This window comes from Gymnodraco acuticeps, unplaced genomic scaffold (assembly GCF_902827175.1).
Source record: "Gymnodraco acuticeps unplaced genomic scaffold, fGymAcu1.1, whole genome shotgun sequence".
In the NCBI taxonomy this organism is placed as follows: domain Eukaryota; kingdom Metazoa; phylum Chordata; class Actinopteri; order Perciformes; family Bathydraconidae; genus Gymnodraco; species Gymnodraco acuticeps.
In genome coordinates this window covers 278,680-300,525 of record NW_022991117.1, presented here as the reverse complement: position 1 = coordinate 300,525, position 21,846 = coordinate 278,680, and the positions used below count along the sequence as shown (strand labels likewise).

Genomic DNA, 21,846 nt, shown 5'->3' with positions numbered 1-21,846 from the left:
ATCTCTGGGCTCACACAGGTGATATGATTATTTGTTCTCATTAGGTGCTCAGCACAGAAACAAACACACTGGACTTTAACAGACTGTATCAGCCTATTCTTGTCTGTCTGATGGAGACTTCATACTGACTTCAATATGTTCCACATCTTTTATACATTATTGGTGACATTTGGTTTTAGACGAAAGGTTTGCAGTTTGTCAAAAATATTCTGCTGCTTTCCCAAGCCTTTTTACTTTCTTTTCTCTTCTTAATACGCATTAATTCACTACTACTTACATCTCCTTCAGCCTACTTTCAGCTACACACCATTCAACTATTACATTATTCAGCTATTTCAGGACATTGAGGCTATACATGTTGTTGTTTATACCTTTCTTAAAACCTTTTCTTTTAAATATTAAGCTTCTTCACTATGTTTCCTCCTCTTCCAGTTTAACATTTCACTTTCAAGTTTTCAACAAAGTCATTGCAATGCATTTGAGCTGTAACAATTTTGATTCAAATAATTTCACCTTTCTGCATTTCTCCACTAAGTTCAGCAACACACTTACTTGGTCTCTGTAGCTAAAAGCAGCTACCATTCAGCTAATAACATATTCCGCTTTTTCTGCATTTTCAGCTAAATTCAGCCACACATGTTCACAGTTTACAGCATTCACACGCATTTTCTGCAGGAAATGCATTTTCTAGTTTTCGTCTGCATACCATTTACAAACACTGAACACCAGCCCTCTCGTGTCTGATGAATAAATCCAGAGATCTCATGCCCCTTTTCCACCAAACCGGTTCCAGTGCCGGTTCCGGGTTAGAGCCTCTAACTGTGACCTGATTAAGAGCCTGATTGTAATGTTTATTTTATTATCTTTGCTTTTTAATGACTGTTTTTAAATGCCTTTGTCTGAATGTCTTTCATTTTTGTAAAGCACTTTGAATTGCCTTGTGTTGAAAGGTGCTATATAAATAAACTTGCCTTGTCTTGCCTAAGCTCTGGTTCTTCCCGTTTCCACCTCAGCGGAGCCGGTGTCGGTACCATATGTGTTCGGGGTACCATATGTGTTCGGGGTCCTTCTCTTACCAGTGACGTCACGACGTAATGACGTCAATGACGTCAATAAAATAAAATACTCAGGGGAGTTTCCTGAATTTTCATGCCCAAAGCCAAGCACTAGGCCCTGGGTAAATTAAGAGGCTGATCTGGGGCACTTTTGTCCACTTTCCCTGGTGCTAGAAACTCAAGTCAGGCATCCCTGGAATCGTCTCAGAGATTTGATGATCAGTGGGGCCTTGTTTTTACTGAAACATAATGTTTCGATGGGGTGGCTGTGGCTCTGTGGATAGAGTGCTGGACTTCGAATCAGAGGGTAGCAAGTTCGAGTCCCACTGCAGTCAGCATGTCGTTGTGTCCCTGGGCAAAACACTTCACCCCAAATTGTTCCTGTGGGGATTGTCCACAGTACTGAATGTATGGAAGTCGCTTTGGATAAAAGCGTCTAACAAGTGACATGTAATGTAATGTAATATTTCCATTTAAAATGCTAACCGCTAGCATCGCAGCCACTGCTCCGTTTTCGGAGACTTTGCACACGTTATTCACAAACATTTTCACAGGCTAGGAGTATGGGAGTAGTAGTGTAAACATAATTATGTAAATAACCCAATTTGTGTTTTGTGAAACGGAAAAGGATTCTATGGAAACAACATCACGGAGAAAAAAGTAATATCTTCTAATAACGGACAAAGTAAAGAATGAAGTGTAGGCTGTGTTTAAATGTTCGGAATTTGACCGTGTATGATGGTCCTCTTGAGTTGCCGTACAGCCAGTGGCGTACAGTCATTGCTCCGTTTTCATGTTTTTTTAACATGTTTTTCACAAACATTTTCACACGCTAGGAGTATAAGAATACTTCAATTTGGTTCGTCATGATCTGTAGATGTGATTTGTCCCCGAGCACCCCTGGGAAAATTACCGTACAGCCAATCACAATGCGTACAATGCGTGACGTCATTGGTAAGAGACGGCCCCCGAACACATCTGGTACCGACACCGGCTCTTAGCTGGCCCCACTCGGCTGCCCGGAAAGAACCAAGAACCAAGACTTCACGCTTACGTCGGAGGGGGCGGGCGAGATTAACTTGAGCAATAACAGTTCATGGCGAGTACAGCAAACAAAAAATGTAACAAGCAGTAGCGCTGAGCAAAGTGCTTAGAACGCAACCACACACTTCGGATGGAATCAATACATGGGCTGCACAGGTTGCCATGTCCGACTATCACAAGTAGAATCATAATGAAAAATACGCCGGTAAAATCTGAAAACGGCTTATGCCACAATAGGATAGCAACAAGTAGTCAATGTCAGTGGGCAGTGAGTGTGGTACCTGGAGGCCAGCTTGTTCTTCTCCTTGCGGCTCCGCGCCCTCGCGCCAGCCGGCAGCTCGTTGACGGGCTCCATGCCCTCGATGGCAGCGTTCAGTTTCTGCAGCTGCTCCCCGATGTTGTGCAGCTTCTGGGGGTTCGGAGTCAGGTCGCTGGCGTCCGTCTTACGAGCTTTACGACGCCCTTTTTTACCTGGATAATGGACAACATAATAGTTTTATTGTTACTGTATTAGAAAGGGGTGTGATTCATTTGATTAATATGTCATATATTGAACATCAGATTTTAATTTCTTCCATTAAAGGGTATGTATAGCGCCCCTTCTTACCGGGATAAAAGCAAGGCAAGTTTATTTATATACCACCTTTCAACACAAGGCCATTCAACGTGCTTTTTTACAAAAATGAAAGACATTAAGAGCATTAAGAAACATATTATAATAAAGGACAACATATTCTCAGAATGTATTTTTACTGCATGAGTGAGGACTGGGATACCCTAAGATTGATATGTCATATATTGAACATCAGATTTGAATTTCTTCCACTAAAAAAGGTAAAACAAAGCAATAAGAACAAAAATAAACTAATCAGTGTGACGGGCAATTTGTATCCTGATAGGCTAAACTTTTTCAGGTTAAAGTGGCCCTATTGTGCTTTTTGGGGTCTTCCCTTTCCTGTAGTGTGTTCTATAGGTTTTAGTGCATGTAAATGGTCTGCAAAAGCTAAAATCCCTGTGTTCCCTGCCCCCCCTGTCTGAAACGCCTCCATTGATTACTTCAGTAACACAATGACATCACTATATAACACTCACGATTCTATTGGCTATCGCTCCAACACATTGTACGTGATATACTAGGGGGCGGGACATCTCAAAGCGGTCGACCAATCACAACAGAGCCGGCCAACTAACCAGCTAATTATTATGTTATGATACTCTGAGTGAGTGAGGGTTTAATGTCCCTACGTTCAATGTTTCATATATTGAACTTCATTTTAATTTCTTCCATAAAAGGGTAAAACTAAATAATCAGAGCAGACTGGGCTCTGGTTTCAGACAGAGGGTGAAAAGAGGTGCTGCAGCACAGACAGTATGAGAAACATAAAGAGCTCTTTGAACATTAAAGCATGGAGACATGTCGAGACACTAAATACTGATATACACCTGAGCATCAGCAGGAGAGGACTCTTTAAAGTAGAGACACTACATACTGATATACACCTGAACATCAGCAGGAGAGGACTCTTTAAAGTAGAGACACTACATACTGATATATACCTGAACATCAGCAGGAGAGGACTCTTTAAAGTAGAGACACTACATACTGATATACACCTGAACATCAGCATGAGAGGACTCTTTAAAGTAGAGAAACTACATCCTGATATACACCTGAACATCAGCAGGAGAGGACTCTTTAAAGTAGAGACATTACTGATATACACCTGAACATCAGCAGGAGAGGACTCTTTAAAGTAGAGACACTACATACTGATATGCACCTGAAACATCAGCAGGAAGAGGACTCTTTAAAGTAGAGACACTACATACTGATATACACCTGAAACATCAGCAGGAGAGGACTCTTTAAAAGTAGAGACACTACATACTGATATACACCTGAACATCAGCAGGAGAGGACTCTTTAAAGTAGAGACACTACATACTGATATACACCTGAACATCAGCAGGAGAGGACTCTTTAAAGTAGAGACACTACATACTGATATACAACCTGAACATCAGCAGGAGAGGACTCTTTAAAGTAGAGACACTACATACTGATATACACCTGAACATCAGCAGGAGAGGACTCTTTAAAGTAGAGACACTACATACTGATATACACCTGAACATCATGCAGGACGAGGACTCTTTAAAGTAGAGACACTACATACTGATATACACCTGAAACATCAGCAGGAGAGGACTCTTTAAAAGTAGAGACACTACATACTGATATACACCTGAACATCCAGCAGGAGAGGACTCTTTAAAGTAGAGACACTACATACTGATATACACCTGAACATCAGCAGGAGAGGACTCTTTAAAGTAGAGACACTACATACTGATATACACCTGAACATCAGCAGGAGAGGACTCTTTAAAGTAGAGACACTACATACTGATATACACCTGAACATCAGCAGGAGAGGACTCTTTAAAGTAGAGACACCACATACTGATATACACCTGAACATCATCAGGAGAGGACTCTTTAAAGTAGAGACACTACATACTGATATACACCTGAACATCAGCAGGAGAGGACTCTTTAAAGTAGAGACATTACACACTGATATACACCTGAACATCAGCAGGAGAGGACTCTTTAAAGTAGAGACACTACATACTGATATACACCTGAACATCAGCAGGAGAGGACTCTTTAAAGTAGAGACACTACATACTGATATACACCTGAACATCAGCAGGAGAGGACTCTTAAGAGAGAACTACATACTGATATACACCTGAACACCAGCAGGAGAGGACTCTTTAAAGTAGAGACACTACATACTGATACACACCTGAACATCAGCAAGAGAGGACTCTTTAAAGTAGAGACACTACATACTGATATCACCTGAAACATCAGCAGGAGAGGACTCTTTAAAGTAGAGAGAGCACTACATACTGATATACACCTGAACATCAGCAAGAGAGGACTCTTTAAAGTAGAGACACTACATACTGATATACACCTGAACATCAGCAGGAGAGGACTGTTTAAAGTAGAGACACTACATACTGATATACACCTGAATATCAGCAGGAGAGGACTCTTTAAAGTGAGACACTACATACTGATATACACCTGAACATCAGCAGGAGAGGACTCTTTAAAGTAGAGACACTAATATGAACCTGAACATCAGCAGAATATGTCCGCAACTTTGTTTCTAAGGATTTGAAAATAGGTCAAGATGGTGTACTTGCTGATCTCTTTTTCAATGCATGACACAATAATACAAAATCAAATCAGATAAAACAAATCTCGATGACATGTTGGAAGAAGCAGTTTCAGAATCTATGGTACAATGTTACATTTGTATTTCCCATGCAGTAGGGATTTTACTGTACGGTGCATTACTGATGTCTGGTTCCTGTGAAGAACAAAGGGCTGCCACACTGTCTGATGTAAGACTCACTTATCAGGGGAGTGTTGAAAAATTCACATTTTTACATAAAAGTTGTATGTAGGGCAAATGCCTGAGGGTCCCGATCCGATTCATGTCACATGAGAGGAGAGAAATGGGACACTTTGAGCTGCAGTGAGAGCGTCGCTTTAACTCCGGGTGACAAACAGTTCTCACTCTGAACATCCATGTGGATAAGCCTCCAAATAAAAATGAATCTATAAATAATCTGTAGGATTAATCAGGAGGCAGAACTTACGTTTAATTGTTGATTAAATTATATTTAGTTTTGTTAGTTTGCCATCACTGTGAAATGTATGTTATTTTTGGCATATTATCCCTGTGTTCAATTATTTAGTGGATGTTCTGCCTCTTCCTTCACTATATATTATTTGGTATGTGTTATGTATTTTGTTTCGCAGCACCATGATGGAGAGTCAATCATCGCTACGGCTGAATGATTTGACAAAAATAATTTACGACAATGTGGGGAATAAATCATTTCTGCATGCTCGTTTTCACTTTCTTTGATTAAAAAGGACATATTTCATTTTCAGGTTCATATTAGTATTTAGTGCCTCTACTCTGACAGGTGCTTACATTGGAGGGAACACAGGGATTTTAGTCTTTGCAGACCATTGACATGCACTAAAACATATAGAACACACTACAGGAAACGGAAAACCCCAAAAAGCTGAATAAGACCTCTTTAAAATGATCATGATGAGGTTTTTTGCGATGGCCACAACTTAATAAAACTTCATTCAGATTGTATTATGACATTAGCCGTTAACATTGCACTTTTAGCTGCAACCATTATTTTATCATTTTCATGAATTGTCTTTTTTGTTTGTGTACAACTATTATGTGTTAAATGCCCATGTGAAGCACTTTGAATTGCCTCTGTGAGTTTATTTGTATAGCACATTTTAAGACACACATTGAACAGATACGGCACAAATTGGATGTTATCCATATTGTATTTTCTAAGTCAGTAACTACTGAAGACCCATCTTTTTACATTGGCTTTTGTCTCTACTTGAGATGTGTGTGATGTGTTCTCATTTGATCCTTTCAGGACTCACGTGGTCTGTGTTTTGTTTTTATGTTGACCTTAATGTCTGCCTCATGTTTCTGTGGTCTTCATTTCAACTTTTGTTCTTTCTTGTGAAGCACTTGAACTCTATTTCTGTGAAAGGTGCTATACTAAACAAACGTATTATTATTATAATTATAATTATTAAGTGATGTCCAGTCATGGTGCTCACCCTCTCTGCGGTACAGGGTGCTGGGCAGCGTGCTGGAGCTCCAGGACAGAGACCAGTGCACGTCTCCGCCCAGCTTCTTCTTGGCGGCCGACTCTCGAGCGCGGCGATATTCCCAAAAACATCGACGCTTCGACGGACGCTCGCCCGCCTGCCTCACAGGCTCCGCCTCCACCTCTGAGGGACACACATGGAGACAGAGATTTGATTTAATATTAATACATGTCATTTATATAACGTTTTTCCTGGTGCTCAAATTACTTATATATATATATGTGAAATATGAGCACCAGTACAAATTGTGATAAAGGCTTTTGCAGATGTGTGGCTGAATGGATTTTTAATGAAAATATCTAATGATGTTTTTCTTTGCGTGATTTAAAAACAGTGACGTTTGATTTTAGCATGGAGCCAGGGAAACATTTTGGTTAGATATTTCCCCCAGCCGCATCACATGGAAAATCATTCTGTACTTCACTGCAGACATTTAGATTTTAAGCCAACACAACTAGGTTAAATATGAAATACAGAGATAAATGCCAGGTCAAATATACGTTGACCTGGCATGACAACACACATTGTCTTCAGTAATGTCTTGTCATAATATCTGTCCTTCTTGATGTTGGAAATGGAGCTGCTGTGATGCAGGAAACATTTCACACTTGATCCATCAATAAAGTATTCTTGTATCATATCGTATAGAGTGTGAATACACATATTTTCCAATATTCAATGTCTCTGAACTTTAAGCTTGAGAAACAGAATGTAGTTAAATATCAATTTTATAGTCCAATAAACTACAATCATATCCTTTTTGCTGCATTCACATGCATCAAGTTCGATCAACAACAGCTCTGAAACAGCCATCAACCTGTTATTTAAATGGTCTTGGCAATAAAATACAACATTGTTTGTGTAGAGTCCATGTTGTTTCCACATTTTGGCTAAAAGCTCTTGAACGCACCGTCTGAGGAGCAAGTGAATGCACCATTGTCCTCAGACGAGTATCTTTTCAGTTTAATATGATCTCGAGGTTTTGGACTTCATAAAAAGAAACACTGATGCAATAAACCAAATATAGAATCAATACTCGGGGCTGTTTAATAAAACATCACAAAGAATACCCTCCATTGTTCTGGAGGTGGACAGCACTGACAGCCGTGCATGAGATATTGAATAGAAGGGAAATACGCTGGAGTTAATGCGACAGATGAAACCCGATCATAACTGACAGCTTTAGTGTTTACGTTTTCCTGCTATGAAATCACGCTACGCTAATCCACAAACACACGTCCTGGTGACAAAGACACACACACACACACACACACACACACACACACACACCACACACACACACACACACACACACACACACACACACACACACACACACACACACAACACACCACACACACACACACACACACACACACACACACACACACACACACACACACACACACACACACACACACACCACACACACACACACACACTACACACACACACACACACACACACACACACACACACACACCACACACACACACACACACACACACACACACATCACACACACACACACACACACACACACACACACACACACACCACACACACACACACACACACACACAACGTATACATCACTTCAGGGGACATTACATTGACTTACATGTATTTCCTGGAGACTTATCCTAACCTTAACCATAACCAACACATGCCTAATCCTAACCCTAACCAAGTCTTCACCCTAAAATTAATGATTCCCCTCATGGGGACCTCCAATTTGTCCCCATAAGGGAAGCCAGTCCCCACACGTGACTATGTAAACAGATGTAGGTCCCCACAAGTATAGTAATGCTAGACCACACACACACACACACATACACACACACACACACACACACCACAGAAGATTAGCCTCGGGTCTGCAGAGCCATGAATACCGTTATCATAAATAATACAACATGCAGAGGAGACGCTGCTTCCAATCCAGCAACAAACAAAAAAATTACATTTCCTGCAAATAATGGAAATACCAACTCCTCCTAGCGGGGATTAATTCGGAAAGTTAATAACCATGAAGTCCTATCTTAGCGATTAACCAGGGTTATCTCTCTCACACACACACACACACACCCTTATATAACATGATGTCGCCATTGTCTGCTCTCTCCCTCACCTCCATCTTTCACTCCCAACGCCCTTTGTTTTCATATACGATTATACCCATATTTTAACAATGTATAACGTGTGCATGAAGAAGAACGGCACGATGAATCAAATATGAAATGTGCCATCGAGTGCATTCACAAAGCCATGCACCAGTGATACAGCTGTTCTCAATAGACGACATAGGATCGCTCTCTTCTCAGGGCGATGAGAAGCAGAGGATATATTTATCTGGATTATCAGTGCATTTGATGATCATGGATGCAAAGTCACAATATGTCAAAATATTTCCTGTTTTATTTTGAAAAGTGTGTTGTCTTTTTTGACTTCCTGTCTCTGTGTTTTCCCGCCTGCTTGATTACCTGCTTCTGTTCACCTCCTTATGTTTTCCCTGACTCGCCCGCCTGTCTCTTGCCCTTGTGATTAGTTCTGCATGTGTTTAAGGTCTGATGTTTTTGTTGATAGCTTGTCGGGTCCTTGTTGATTGTTCATGAGAGTTATGTTGTGTTTGCCTTGCTCTGTTTTTTCCTGGATAACCTACAATAAAGGATGGTTTTTTTCAAAGTTAATTTGTGTCCTTCACTTGGGTCCACCCTCCTCTGCTCTCCAGTGTTTCAGAATATCGATCTATATATCATCATCTTCAAGATATAGATTTATTTCGGACTCAAATATGTTCATTTAATTCATTTCTTGTTTTAACAGCTGCTTACCTGTATATCATTTTAATTATATCTTTAAATTGTATTAATCTTGTGTGAATCTGTACTGTACTTTCGCTTTTGTCCATCTTATCTTATTTTAGAAATGTTCCCTTTGCACCTCTGTGTCACCATGTCCATCTAAACACGCCTCTTTTGTACAGAGCTCGGTAGAAAAATAAAATCATATTTTAGTTGCTTTTTGGAAGTGGAAATACATTGAATTAATTACATTACATTGGCCTATTATGTCCCTGAGGACCCTGATTGAATCACAATAATATTGTGGCAGACTTTGTGGTCTCAGCGAATATCGTATCGTTGACCAAAGAATCGAGAAAAATGGCATCACGGTGAAACGTTGGATAAATATCCCTAACAAGAAGCAGCTTCATCAAACAAAAATACCAAAATGTGTGGCTTTTTTAACGTCTTGTTGTTGAAGCTTTTTTATGACACACCTTGTGAGAGAATCCATGGCGGCCAAATATGAAAACGAGTAGTCTGGACCTTTGAGTGATTGTTTTCGATGTGACCTGCACCTATCCTAGAGGAAGCGTTTACATCCAAGGTATTTGTAGGAGCCAGAATGCCCTTTAGCCTGACTTTATTATTTGTATTATGAGTTGTTTACATCACTTTTATTTGTATTTGTTGAGCACTTCCAGCAACTGTCACATGGGTGTGGTATGATTTAGTTTATTAAATATCAACCGTTTTTAAACTTCAGTATGGACTTTCTCATTGAAAACGCGTCGCAGCATGAAGCCGAGCTCAGCCTCTTGACGACTCAAATTTAAATGGGAATTTAGCCGGCTAGGGCTGCACGATATATCGTGTCGTGACGATAATCGCGATAAGCACTGCACACTATTCACATCGCAGGAGGTGCGATTTCTTTTATTTATTTATTTTTTAGGACTTGCGATATTAAGTAGGCAAATCAACTCTGAATTATTTTGCTGCTTGCTACAAAAGGAAAACTTGCGCGGCTCTCATGTCAGGGACTTGAGTGAGTGACAGCAAACCACCGATCACAATCAAATCTCCAAAGCAAACGGACCCGGAGATTAAAGGTAACAACACTGAATAAAGTAGTTTCATGTGTTTCTCCAGTTCGGCGCTGCTAACCGAGCTAGCTCAGCTTGTTGCTCTGATAACTTAAGATCCAGACGTCCGTGACTAAAATCCTTCATCCGGTTAAATATAGTTAAAAAAATTCCAATTGTATAGCAATAAAGTTCAAGAGATGATGGTTTGCGGAAAAAAAACCAACGGCCTTTTCTTCAATTCCTGTATGTTTTCATATCGCAATATACAGTGGGCAAAAAAGTATTTAGTCAGCCACCAAGTGTGCAAGTTCTCCCACTTAAAAAGATGAGAGGCCTGTAATTTTCATCCTAGGTACACTTCAACTATGAGAGACAGAATGGGGGGAAAGAATCCAGGAAATCACATTGTAGGATTTTTAATGAATTAATTGGTAAATTCCTCTTTAAAATAAGTATTTGGTCACCTACAAACAAACAAGATTTCTGGCTCTCACAGACCTGTAACTTCTTCTTTAAGAGCCTCCTCTGTCCTCCACTTGTTAACTGTATTAATGGCACCTGTTTGAACTCGTTATCAGTATAAAAGACACCTGTTCACAACCTCAAACAGTCACACTCCAAACTCCACTATGGCCAAGACCAAAGAGCTGTCAAAGGACACCAGAAACAAAATTGTAGACCTGCACCAGGCTGGGAAGACTGAATCTGCAATAGGTAAGCAGCTTGGTGTGAAGAAATCAACTGTGGGAGCAATTATTAGAAAATGGAAGACATACAAGACCACTGATAATCTCCCTCGATCTGGGGCTCCACGCAAGATCTCACCCCGTGGGGTCAAAATGATCACAAGAACGGTGAGCAAACATCCCAGAACCACACGGGGGGGACCGAGTCAATGACCTGCAGAGAGCTGGGACCAAAGTAACAAAGGCTACCATCAGTAACACACTACGCCGCCAGGGACTCAAATCCTGCAGTGCCAGACGTGTCCCCCTGCTTAAGCCAGTACATGTCCAGGCCCGTCTGAAGTTTGCTAGAGAGCATTTAGATGATCCAGAAGAGGATTGGGAGAATGTCATATGGTCAGATGAAACCAAAATAGAACTTTTTGGTAAGAACTCAACTAGACGTGTTTGGAGGAGAAAGAATGCTGAGTTGCATCCAAAGAACACCATACCTACTGTGAAACATGGGGGTGGAAACATCCTGCTTTGGGGCTGTTTTTCTGCAAAGGGACCAGGACGACTGATCCGTGTAAAGGAAAGAATGAATGGGGCCATGTATCGTGAGATTTTGAGTGACAACCTCCTTCCATCAGCAAGGGCATTGAAGATGAAACGTGGCTGGGTCTTTCAGCATGACAATGATCCCAAACACACCGCCCGGGCAACGAAGGAGTGGCTTCGTAAGAAGCATTTCAAGGTCCTGGAGTGGCCTAGCCAGTCTCCAGATCTCACCCCCATAGAAAATCTTTGGAGGGAGTTGAAAGTCCGTGTTGCCCAGCGACAGCCCCAAAACATCACTGCTCTAGAGGAGATCTGCATGGAGGAATGGGCCAGAATACCAGAAACAGTGTGTGAACACCTTGTGAAGACTTACAGAAAACGTTTGACCTCTGTCATTGCCAACAAAGGGTATATAACAAAGTATTGAGATGAAATTTTGTTATTGACCAAATACTTATTTTCCACCATCATTTGCAAATAAATTCTTTAAAAATCAGACAATGTGATTTCCTGGATTCTTTCCCCCCATTCTGTCTCTCATAGTTGAGGTGTACCTAGGATGAAAATTACAGGCCTCTCATCTTTTTAAGTGGGAGAACTTGCACAATTGGTGGCTGACTAAATACTTTTTTGCCCCACTGTATATCGCAGTGGGGGCAAAAATCGCAATGTCAGTTTTTTCCAATATCGTGCAGCTCATAAATGACCACTATAACATCCGATGTATTGGCAGATAGATGTAAAAAAAGAACTTGAGATGGAGCTGCGTGGAAAGTTTTACACTGAGATGCTTTAAAATTCTCACTGAAAGGGGCCGATACGTTCTTTACTGTAAGGTCAAATAAAGTCTTCCTTTCATTCTTTTACATGTAGAACAGACGCATATAAAATCTGCACCTTTACCTCAGCACTGAGATGGTTTTTAGGAGCGATTGTTCTCTAACAACCTTGGACATAAATGCTTCATTGGAAAGTGTTACATATGAATGCCTGTACTTTCTCAATGAGGGTGGAAAAAAGGTTTGATTTGCCCTTTACTATGAGGTCAACTCTTCTATCATCACGTTTCAATCGTTTGTACGTGTTATGGGTCCCCGATATAAGGACCACAGTAACAGTGATGATACCTGTAATGAGCAGGTGAGACAGGAGCAATAAGGACATGGGTTATTTGGTTTCCTTCCAGATTGCTTCTGTTGGTAGTTTTATTACACAAACTTATTTAAACATCTTAATTCTCTTATGCATTTCAGTGTATTTACTTAATCATTCACTTTTCTGACAGCTTCATCAACACACATCCACTGTCAACACACATTCAAGCTGAACTTTACATTCACTAATCTTTTCGTACCTTTCATACATCTTGTTTTACAGTATTAAACCTGTATTAAATATCCCTTGAAACTGTAATTACCCTTCTGCCATTCATTGCAGGTCACTAAAATGCATTTAAACTAGAGAATCATAATGCTACAAACACTACAGCATACTTGTGTAACAAACATCCAGTATAACACTACCTAAATTATACCTTTCATAAGGTGCATATTTATTCATAACTTCACATGTATGGAAATATTTAGTGGGCGGGAGCCTTCAGACACACTATCTCACTCGCACCATCTCCGTGTCAGACCACGTTATCCCCAAGATGGCGCCGCATGGGGAAAGCTAAGCCAATACGCACACACATTCTTTTAACATGTAAACAGTGCTACAAACACTCCGCACTTTTAGTGGGCCGTCACACTATATACGCGAACATTATGGGGGGGGTTCATATGATTTTTGCACCTTTTACCAACCTGTAATGAGCAGGTGAGACAGGAGCAATAAGGACACGGGTTATTTGGTTTCCTTCCAGATTGCTTCTGAGGAAACACCGGAAGTCCGTCCCTCTAACCAGTCCCCGGAACACAAACGTTCCGCCACACTTCCAAATGCACTGCTCAACCTCGCCAACGAAATGGACAGATGTACAAAACAAAGGCATATTCCAACTCCAAACAATAATAATTATTATATTAATGTGGTCACACATCCCAGGGGTGCCACACGCTCCCCGACAACAAAAGTGGTTCCCGACACTTGAAATTACATGTTCCTATTCAAGATAACTTTAACATCTTCAAAAAACACAATATTTACAATATCCAAACTATCACCCTCAAAATGTATGACCCTTAGTGTAGAGGAAACTTCTGTGTAGCTATGCACTGGGAGTCACCGACTCAGGAAGGAGACACGGGAAGAGCAGTAGCTTTGATGTCAAACACATGATGGTTTATTTGGAGTTAACGGCCGGAGGATTCACATCACAAGTCCAAGAGTCAGAGGTTCTGACTTCACGGTAGAGTTGCCACGTCAATTCTGAAGAACTCTACCCCAGACCCATGTATTTAGCTAGTTCAGAGAGCATCATCAACATGCTGCATAACAAGATAGAATGATAACACCTCTATCAGCTGATGCCAACAGGCAGGAACAGGGAGACAAAACACTGAGAGCACAGCAGCCAAGGTTACAGGTGCCTGTGCTCAGTCAGGACAGTTTGAACTGATACACTGGGTCAAAGTTATGGGCCTTGGAAAATATTCCACAACACTTAGGACTAACACTGTGTGTGACCTTTCAATACCCTTGTATGGGACATGTAAATGGGGAATGGGGATATGGAATGAGGGGTGCGTAGTGGAATGATGGTGGGCATGTTTGTGAATACCAAAGGTGAGTGTAGGGCAAGAGGTATGTGTCCATAGCATTTACTGTTGGACCTGACTGGTATGTTGGGTGGCCAAGAGATGAGTAGGTGAGGATTTGACCCGGTCGTCTCTCCCGAGTAGACCGTCTCAGTGGGACAGGTGAGTAAGGTTCAGGGTCTTGTACCCATTCCTCGGGACATGCACGTTGAGGCAACTCTTGTTCATCTTCGTTCTGAGGTACATTAGGAGTTGTCTGCTCATTGTCCTCCTCTGAGTCAGTTTGATGAGAGACTTCCGGTTCATCCTCAAGTTGAAGTTCACCCCTGTCTGACGAGTACTCTTCTTCACAAAGACCTCTAGCCTGTTCTCCAGCTTCCCGTTGCGCAATGTCCAAGTCAGGTAAAGTTTGGAACTCTAGCTGTCTCTCTACACCAGAGTTCCTGGTAGTCTTTCCAAACATCTCCTCAGAAGAATGTGGTTCCCACACTGATGTCTGTTCTCTTCTTAACATACTTGGTCTTTTTGGAGTAACTGTTATGTTAGGCTTAACCCGATTTGCTGGTATCCTCAGCCAGTAACCTCCTGTTGACTCATCCTCTGAATCAGATGTCTCAGCATTTTGGTCTCTCACATCCCTTTGTCTCCTTGGATGTCTTCCTTGATTCTGTGATGGCTTTGGAGTTGGTTTGACTAACTGTGGTGGAAATTCCACTGGCAAGTCATTGACAAGCAGAAGCAGGTTTCTGTGCAGGGTTCTGGTTTTCCCTTTTGCATCACTTTCTGGATGAACGACATATACTGGGTTATCTGAAACCTGTTCCTTTACCACATATATCCTCTTCTCCCAATAGGAACGCAATTTACCAGGCCCTCCGTGCTCACTTAGGTTCCTGACTAACACTCTATCCCCTTGCTTCAGAACCACTCCCCTCGCCTTCTGATCATAATAGGACTTGCCCTTTGCACTAGACGCCAGACTGTTATCAGTAGCAATCCGATATGCTTCTGTCATCCTTTCGCGCCATTTATCAGCATATCCTTTGTGTGTCACTGGATCTATCTCCTCTGACAGGCCGAACAGGTGATCCACAGGGAGATGAGGTTGACGACCATAGAGCAGAAAGTGAGGCGAATAACTGGTTGATTCGTGACGTGTGCAGTTATATGCATGTATAACCTGTGGAAGATGTTCTTTCCATGTCTCTTTTTCTTTGTCTGTCAGCGTTCGCAGCATCTGTAACAGAGTTCGGTTGAACCGCTCAGCTGGATTTCCTTGCGGGTGGTAAGGAGATGTTCGAGAGTGGCCTACTCCAGCGAGCTGCCCGAGTGTTCGAAAGAGATAATTCTCGAATTATCTTCCTTGATCATGGTGCAGTTTGTTGGGGAACCCAAAACGGGGTATAAAGTCATTATAAATCCGCTCTGCTGCTGTCCGTCCGGATTTATTTTTGGTTGCATAGGCCTGTGCGAACCTTGTGAAGTGGTCGACTACCACCAAGATATATTCATAGCCTCCTTTACTTTTCTCAAGGTGCAAATAGTCAATGCAGACCAGTTCAAGGGGTGAGTTAGACTTCATGCTGCTCATTGGTGCACGCACATGGACCGTTGGTTTCTTCTGTTTAATGCAACAGCATTTATTTGTCACATAATCCTCTATGAATCTTTTCATATGAGGCCAGTAAAACCTTTCTCTGGCTAGTTGAATTACTCTCTCTGTGCCTACATGTCCCATGTTATCATGAAGGTGCTTCAAGACAAAATACTGATATTTCAGAGATAGGACAAGCTGTTTTCTCTCTGTTGTCCGCCGATATAGGATTCCATCTTCAAGGTGTAGACCACTCGTGGAGAAGCTTACACGCGGTTCCCTTGACTGACCTCCTCATATCATCTGAAAGTTTATCACTAACTTCTTTTAGCCTTACGATCTCTCCAATCGTTTGGTCTTCCCTTTGGGCTTGAACCAACTCATTGTGAATTATTTCCTGTAGAGGTGTGCACGGCTGTGGAATAACATCAAGGGAGGAGGCAGAGAGGGCAGCTACCCAGGCAACATCTTTTCTCTGAGCTGCTTGACCTCCTTCCCAGGTTTCTTTTTTTGTTGTTGTTTTGACCACGTTATCCCCAAGATGGCGCCGCATGGAGAAAGCTAAGCTATTACGCACACACATTCATACATTCTTTTAACATGTAAACAGCGCTACAAACACTCCACACTTTTAGTCTCTCGTCCAATGAAATGACTTGCTCGCTCTATGAGGCGTTGAACCCAATGTGAGAAAATTACTCTGAATGCTGCAACGCAGCACCTGAGATTACTTCCAAGAAGTTCTTCACGTTCTCAATTTTTTACGTTTAACGTTATATTCGTTCGGTACACTTCGGTACACGTGTGTACCGAAGTGTACCGAACCGAAGGGCCCGTACCGAATAATTTCGGTACGGGTACGTGTACTGTTACACCCCTACTATGTGGTTGACCAATCACAACAGAGCTGGCCAGCTAATCAATCAGAGCAGACTGGGCTCTAGTTTCAGACAGAGGGTGAAAAGAGGTGCTGCAGCACAGGCAGTATGAGAAACATAAAGAGCTTTTTGAACATTAAAGCATGGAGACATGTAGAGACACTAAATACTGATATACACCTGAACATCAGCAGGAGAGGACTCTTTAAAGTAGAGACACTACATACTGATATACACCTGAACATCAGCAGGAGAGGACTCTTTAAAGTAGAGACACTACATACTGATATACACCTGAACATCAGCAGGAGAGGACTCTTTAAAGTAGAGACACTACATACTGATATACACCTGAACATCAGCAGGAGAGGACTCTTTAAAGTAGAGACACTACATACTGATATACACCTGAACATCAGCAGGAGAGGACTCTTTAAAGTAGAGACACTACATACTGATATACACCTGAACATCAGCAGGAGAGGACTCTTTAAAGTAGAGACACTACATACTGATATACACCTGAACATCAGCAGGAGAGGACTCTTTAGAGACACTACATACTGATATACACCTGAACATCAGCAGGAGAGGACTCTTTAAAGTAGAAACACTACATACATATATACACCTGAACATCAGCAGGAGAGGACTCTTTAAAGTAGAGACACTACATACTGATATACACCTGAACATCAGCAGGAGAGGACTCTTTAAAGCAGAGACACTACATACTGATATACACCTGAACATCAGCAGGAGAGGACTCTTTAAAGCAGAGACACTACATACTGATATACACCTGAACATCAGCAGGAGAGGACTCTTTAAAGCAGAGACACTACATACTGATATACACCTGAACATCAGCAGGAGAGCACTCTTTAAAGTAGAGACACTACATACTGATATACACCTGAACATCAGCAGAAGAGGACTCTTTAAAGTAGAGACACTACATACTGATATACACCTGAACATCAGCAGGAGAGGACTCTTTAAAGTAGAGACACTACATACTGATATACACCTGAACATCAGCAGGAGAGGACTCTTTAAAGTAGAGACACTACATACTGATATACACCTGAACATCAGCAGGAGAGGACTCTTTAAAGAAGATACACTACATACTGATATACACCTGAACATCAGCAGGAGAGGACTCTTTAAAGTAGAGACACTACATACTGATATACACCTGAACATCAGCAGGAGAGGACTCTTTAAAGTACAGACACTACATACTGATATACACCTGAACATCATCAGGAGAGGACTCTTTAAAGTAGAGACAATACATACTGATATACACCTGAACATCAGCAGGAGAGGACTCTTTAAAGTAGAGACACTACATACTGATATACACCTGAACAATAGCAGGAGAGGACTCTTTAAAGTAGAGACACTACATACTGATATACACCTGAACATCATCAGGAGAGGACTCTTTAAAGTAGAGACAATACATACTGATATACACCTGAACATCAGCAGGAGAGGACTCTTTAAAGTAGAGACACTACATACTGATATACACCTGAACAATAGCAGGAGAGGACTCTTTAAAGTAGAGACACTACATACTGATATACACCTGAACAACAACAGGAGAGGACTCTTTAAAGTAGAGACACTACATACTGATATACACCTGAACATCAGCAGGAGAGGACTCTTTAAAGTAGAGACACTACATACTGATATACACCTGAACATCAGCAGGAGAGGACTCTTTAAAGGAGAGACGCTACATACTGATATACACCTGAACATCAGCAGGAGAGGACTCTTTAAAGTAGAGACACTATATACTGATATACACCTGAACATCAGCAGGAGAGGACTCTTTAAAGTAGAGACACTACATACTGATATGAACCTGAAGATGAGCAGAATAAGTCCTCTAAAAGTCTGGATGTCCCAATTGATGACAGCGTTGGGGTTTAAAGACTCATGTATTATGCTCCAAGCCTTCTGTGCAATCTGCTACACTCACTATCTGCAAACACACACTTTATCCTCTACTACAGTCTGACACAGTGCTTTGCATTCACGATGAGATAGTAGTAGGAGCATCTAAAAGCAAACACCCACACAGACATTGCCAACAAGAGAGAGCAACAATGGCGTCTCGCCTGTGGAAATATGACCCAAGCGGCTCTTTAAGAGCGAGCCAAACGACCTCTCCATTACCTCGCAACGAGAAGCCTGAGATTTGTTTATCCAATGCCAGAGAGAGGGAGCCTGGGAACAGATGCTAATCTGAAGTGAAGTCAGTTTACGTGTGTGTGTGTGTGTGTGTGTGTGTGTTGTGTGTGTGTGTGTGTGTGTGTGTGTGTGTGTGTGTGTGTGTGTGTGTGTGTGTGTGTTCTAACACTCGTGTTTAGAGGTGACTTCATGTCCAGACTGCAGGGCATGAAGTCACCTCTGGCATTTAAGCTCTTTAGCTTCTTCAACGTTGGTGTCTTAATGTGTAACAACAAGGAAACTGTTTTAGAAAAAGCAATATATTTAACCCTAGTTTTGATGTCATGGCCAACATTGTGTGTGTGTGTGTGTGTGTGTGTGTGTGTGTGTGTGTGTGTGTGTGTGTGTGTGTGTGTGTGTGTGTGTGTGTGTGTGTGTGTGTGTGTGTGTGTGTGTGTGTGTGTGTGTGTGTGTGTGTGTGAGCAGGTGCCACCTTGTATAGCATCCTCTGCCTCTGTATGAATGTGTGTGTGACTTATATATGTAAAAGTACTATGAATGGATATAATGACTGGAAAAGCACTTTACAAATGCAGTCAATTCCTGATTTTCCTTCAGGGTCTCGCCTTAATAACAATATTTGTGAATGAGGCACCAGATGAATGCTGCTCAATCCACCTTCTCATTTCTCTTCTACATCAACATGTGTCCCCTCTTCTTCATGTCTCTTCTACATCAACATGTGTCCCCTCTTCTTCATGTCTCTTCTTCATCAACATGTGTCCCCTCTTCTTCATGTCTCTTCTACATCAACATGTGTCCCCTCTTCTCCATGTCTCTTCTACATCAACATGTGTTTTGTCTTGTGTAACCATTAGCCAATCAGCAACCAAGGTAACCCCCCCCCCCCCACCTTATCACCTGAATCTCCTCCTAGAGCACCATTGAGTTCTTTGTAACCAAATGTCTCTCAGAGGGGCGTGGGGAGGGGCTCCTTATTTTCATCTAAAGTAACAGACAGAGAATCAGCACTTTGGAAACAGGGCTGAAACAGAGGGGATTATGGGTAATGCTGCAATTATCTGTTTGGTGTGTCAGCCAATCAGAGACAGGCTCTGTATATATCTGAGACCTGTTTGATGACAAACAGTATAATAGGGGACCTTTAAACAATTTGCACCAACTTTCATACTCTATTTACAAAGAGTGTTGCAGATGGTATTGAGACACATGAAGACCCTCTAACCCTCAGAGCTGATTCATCACAGTTTCTCCGGGAATTACATCCACAACTTCTTTGGTATTTAATGTTCCTCGGCCAGTCTCAGCAGGAGGTCTGGGGTCTCGTCTGGACCCCAAACACATTCAGATGGTTTCTGTGTGGGCAGATTTCACTGTGATTATTTTTGACTGAGAATGCAATACATCTGCAATTGAAACATTCTCATTATCATCGAACAATATATTTAAAATGTTCATGGTGTGATATTTTTAAGAGGATCTGTATTAAAAAAAGGCATTTTATTAAGTCTGTAGAATACGTTTTGTACACCAGGGCTTCTGAGCAACACCACAAGACTACATTCAGAATAATAGCACATATTTAGCGATTGTCAAATATTTGAACTATAACTAGTCCATATAGAGTGGTGAGGCGATGACGCATTTTTGTAGGGCGACTTAGAAGTTAGCTTAGCATTGACAAAAATTGGGTTCTGGAATATTGCAGAAAGTAATCTCTGTGGCAAGCAAACGTTTACAATACTTACACGTTTTGTTCAGCAGGATAATCTCCACATATTAAAACCACTTTATGGTTTTTGAAGCGTAAATGCAATCTCCTGAGGTAAAAAGCTAACGTTGGGCTATAAAGGAACTACAGCACGGTCACATGAGTTCACGTCACCACCGCTAAGCTAAAGGTGGCTAATGTTGGGCTATAAAGGAACTACAGCACGGTCACATGACTTCACGTCGCCACCGCTAAGCTAAAGGTGGCTAATGTTGGGCTATAAAGGAACTACAGCACGGTCACATGACTTCACGTCACCACCGCTAAGTTAAAGGTGGCTAATGTTGGGCTATAAAGGAACTACAGCACGGTCACATGACTTCACGTCACCACCGCTAAGCTAAAGGCGGCTAATGTTGGGCTATAAAGGAACTACAGCACGGTAACATGAGTTCACGTCACCACCGCTAAGCTAAAGGTGGCTAATGTTGGGCTATAAAGGAACTACAGCACGGTCACATGACTTCACGTCACCACCGCTAAGCTAAAGGCGGCTAATGTTGGGCTATAAAGGAACTACAGCACGGTAACATGAGTTCACGTCACCACCGCTAAGCTAAAGGTGGCTAATGTTGGGCTATAAAGGAACTACAGCACGGTCACATGACTTCACGTCACCACCGCTAAGCTAAAGGTGGCTAATGTTGGGCTATAAAGGAACTACAGCACGGTAACATGAGTTCACGTCACCACCGCTAAGCTAAAGGTGGCTAATGTTGGGCTATAAAGGAACTACAGCACGGTCAC

At 41.7% G+C, this 21,846-nt stretch overlaps 2 protein-coding genes across 7 annotated transcripts in view; both read right to left on the bottom strand.

Annotated features, from left to right (window-relative positions):
• Positions 1 to 1,708: 1,708 nt before the first annotated feature.
• Positions 1,709 to 21,846, bottom strand: part of LOC117560225 (CREB3 regulatory factor-like) — a 44,999-nt gene continuing 24,861 nt past the window's right edge. For all 6 annotated transcript variants that reach the window (XM_034237068.1, XM_034237071.1, XM_034237072.1 and 3 more), the window contains 2 exons: positions 6,790 to 6,963; positions 1,709 to 2,570 (listed from right to left, as the gene is read on the bottom strand). In XM_034237068.1, the coding sequence (XP_034092959.1) occupies positions 2,323 to 2,570; positions 6,790 to 6,963 (422 nt within the window). In that variant the 3' untranslated portion in view covers positions 1,709 to 2,322. The remainder of the gene's footprint in view (positions 2,571 to 6,789; positions 6,964 to 21,846) is intronic.
• LOC117560224 lies at positions 13,892 to 16,957 on the bottom strand. Its single transcript, XM_034237067.1, has 2 exons — positions 14,549 to 16,957; positions 13,892 to 14,126 (listed from the first exon to the last, which is right to left on the bottom strand). Exon 1 carries the CDS (start codon positions 15,877 to 15,879, stop codon positions 14,575 to 14,577), a length of 1,305 nt encoding a protein of 434 aa, XP_034092958.1. The 5' UTR covers positions 15,880 to 16,957; the 3' UTR covers positions 13,892 to 14,126; positions 14,549 to 14,574.

What these genes read in the sequence shown, in the direction of transcription:
- LOC117560224 (XM_034237067.1), bottom strand. Translation starts at nt 15,879, where the DNA reads ATGCTGCGAACGCTGACAGACAAAGAAAAAGAGACATGGAAAGAACAT.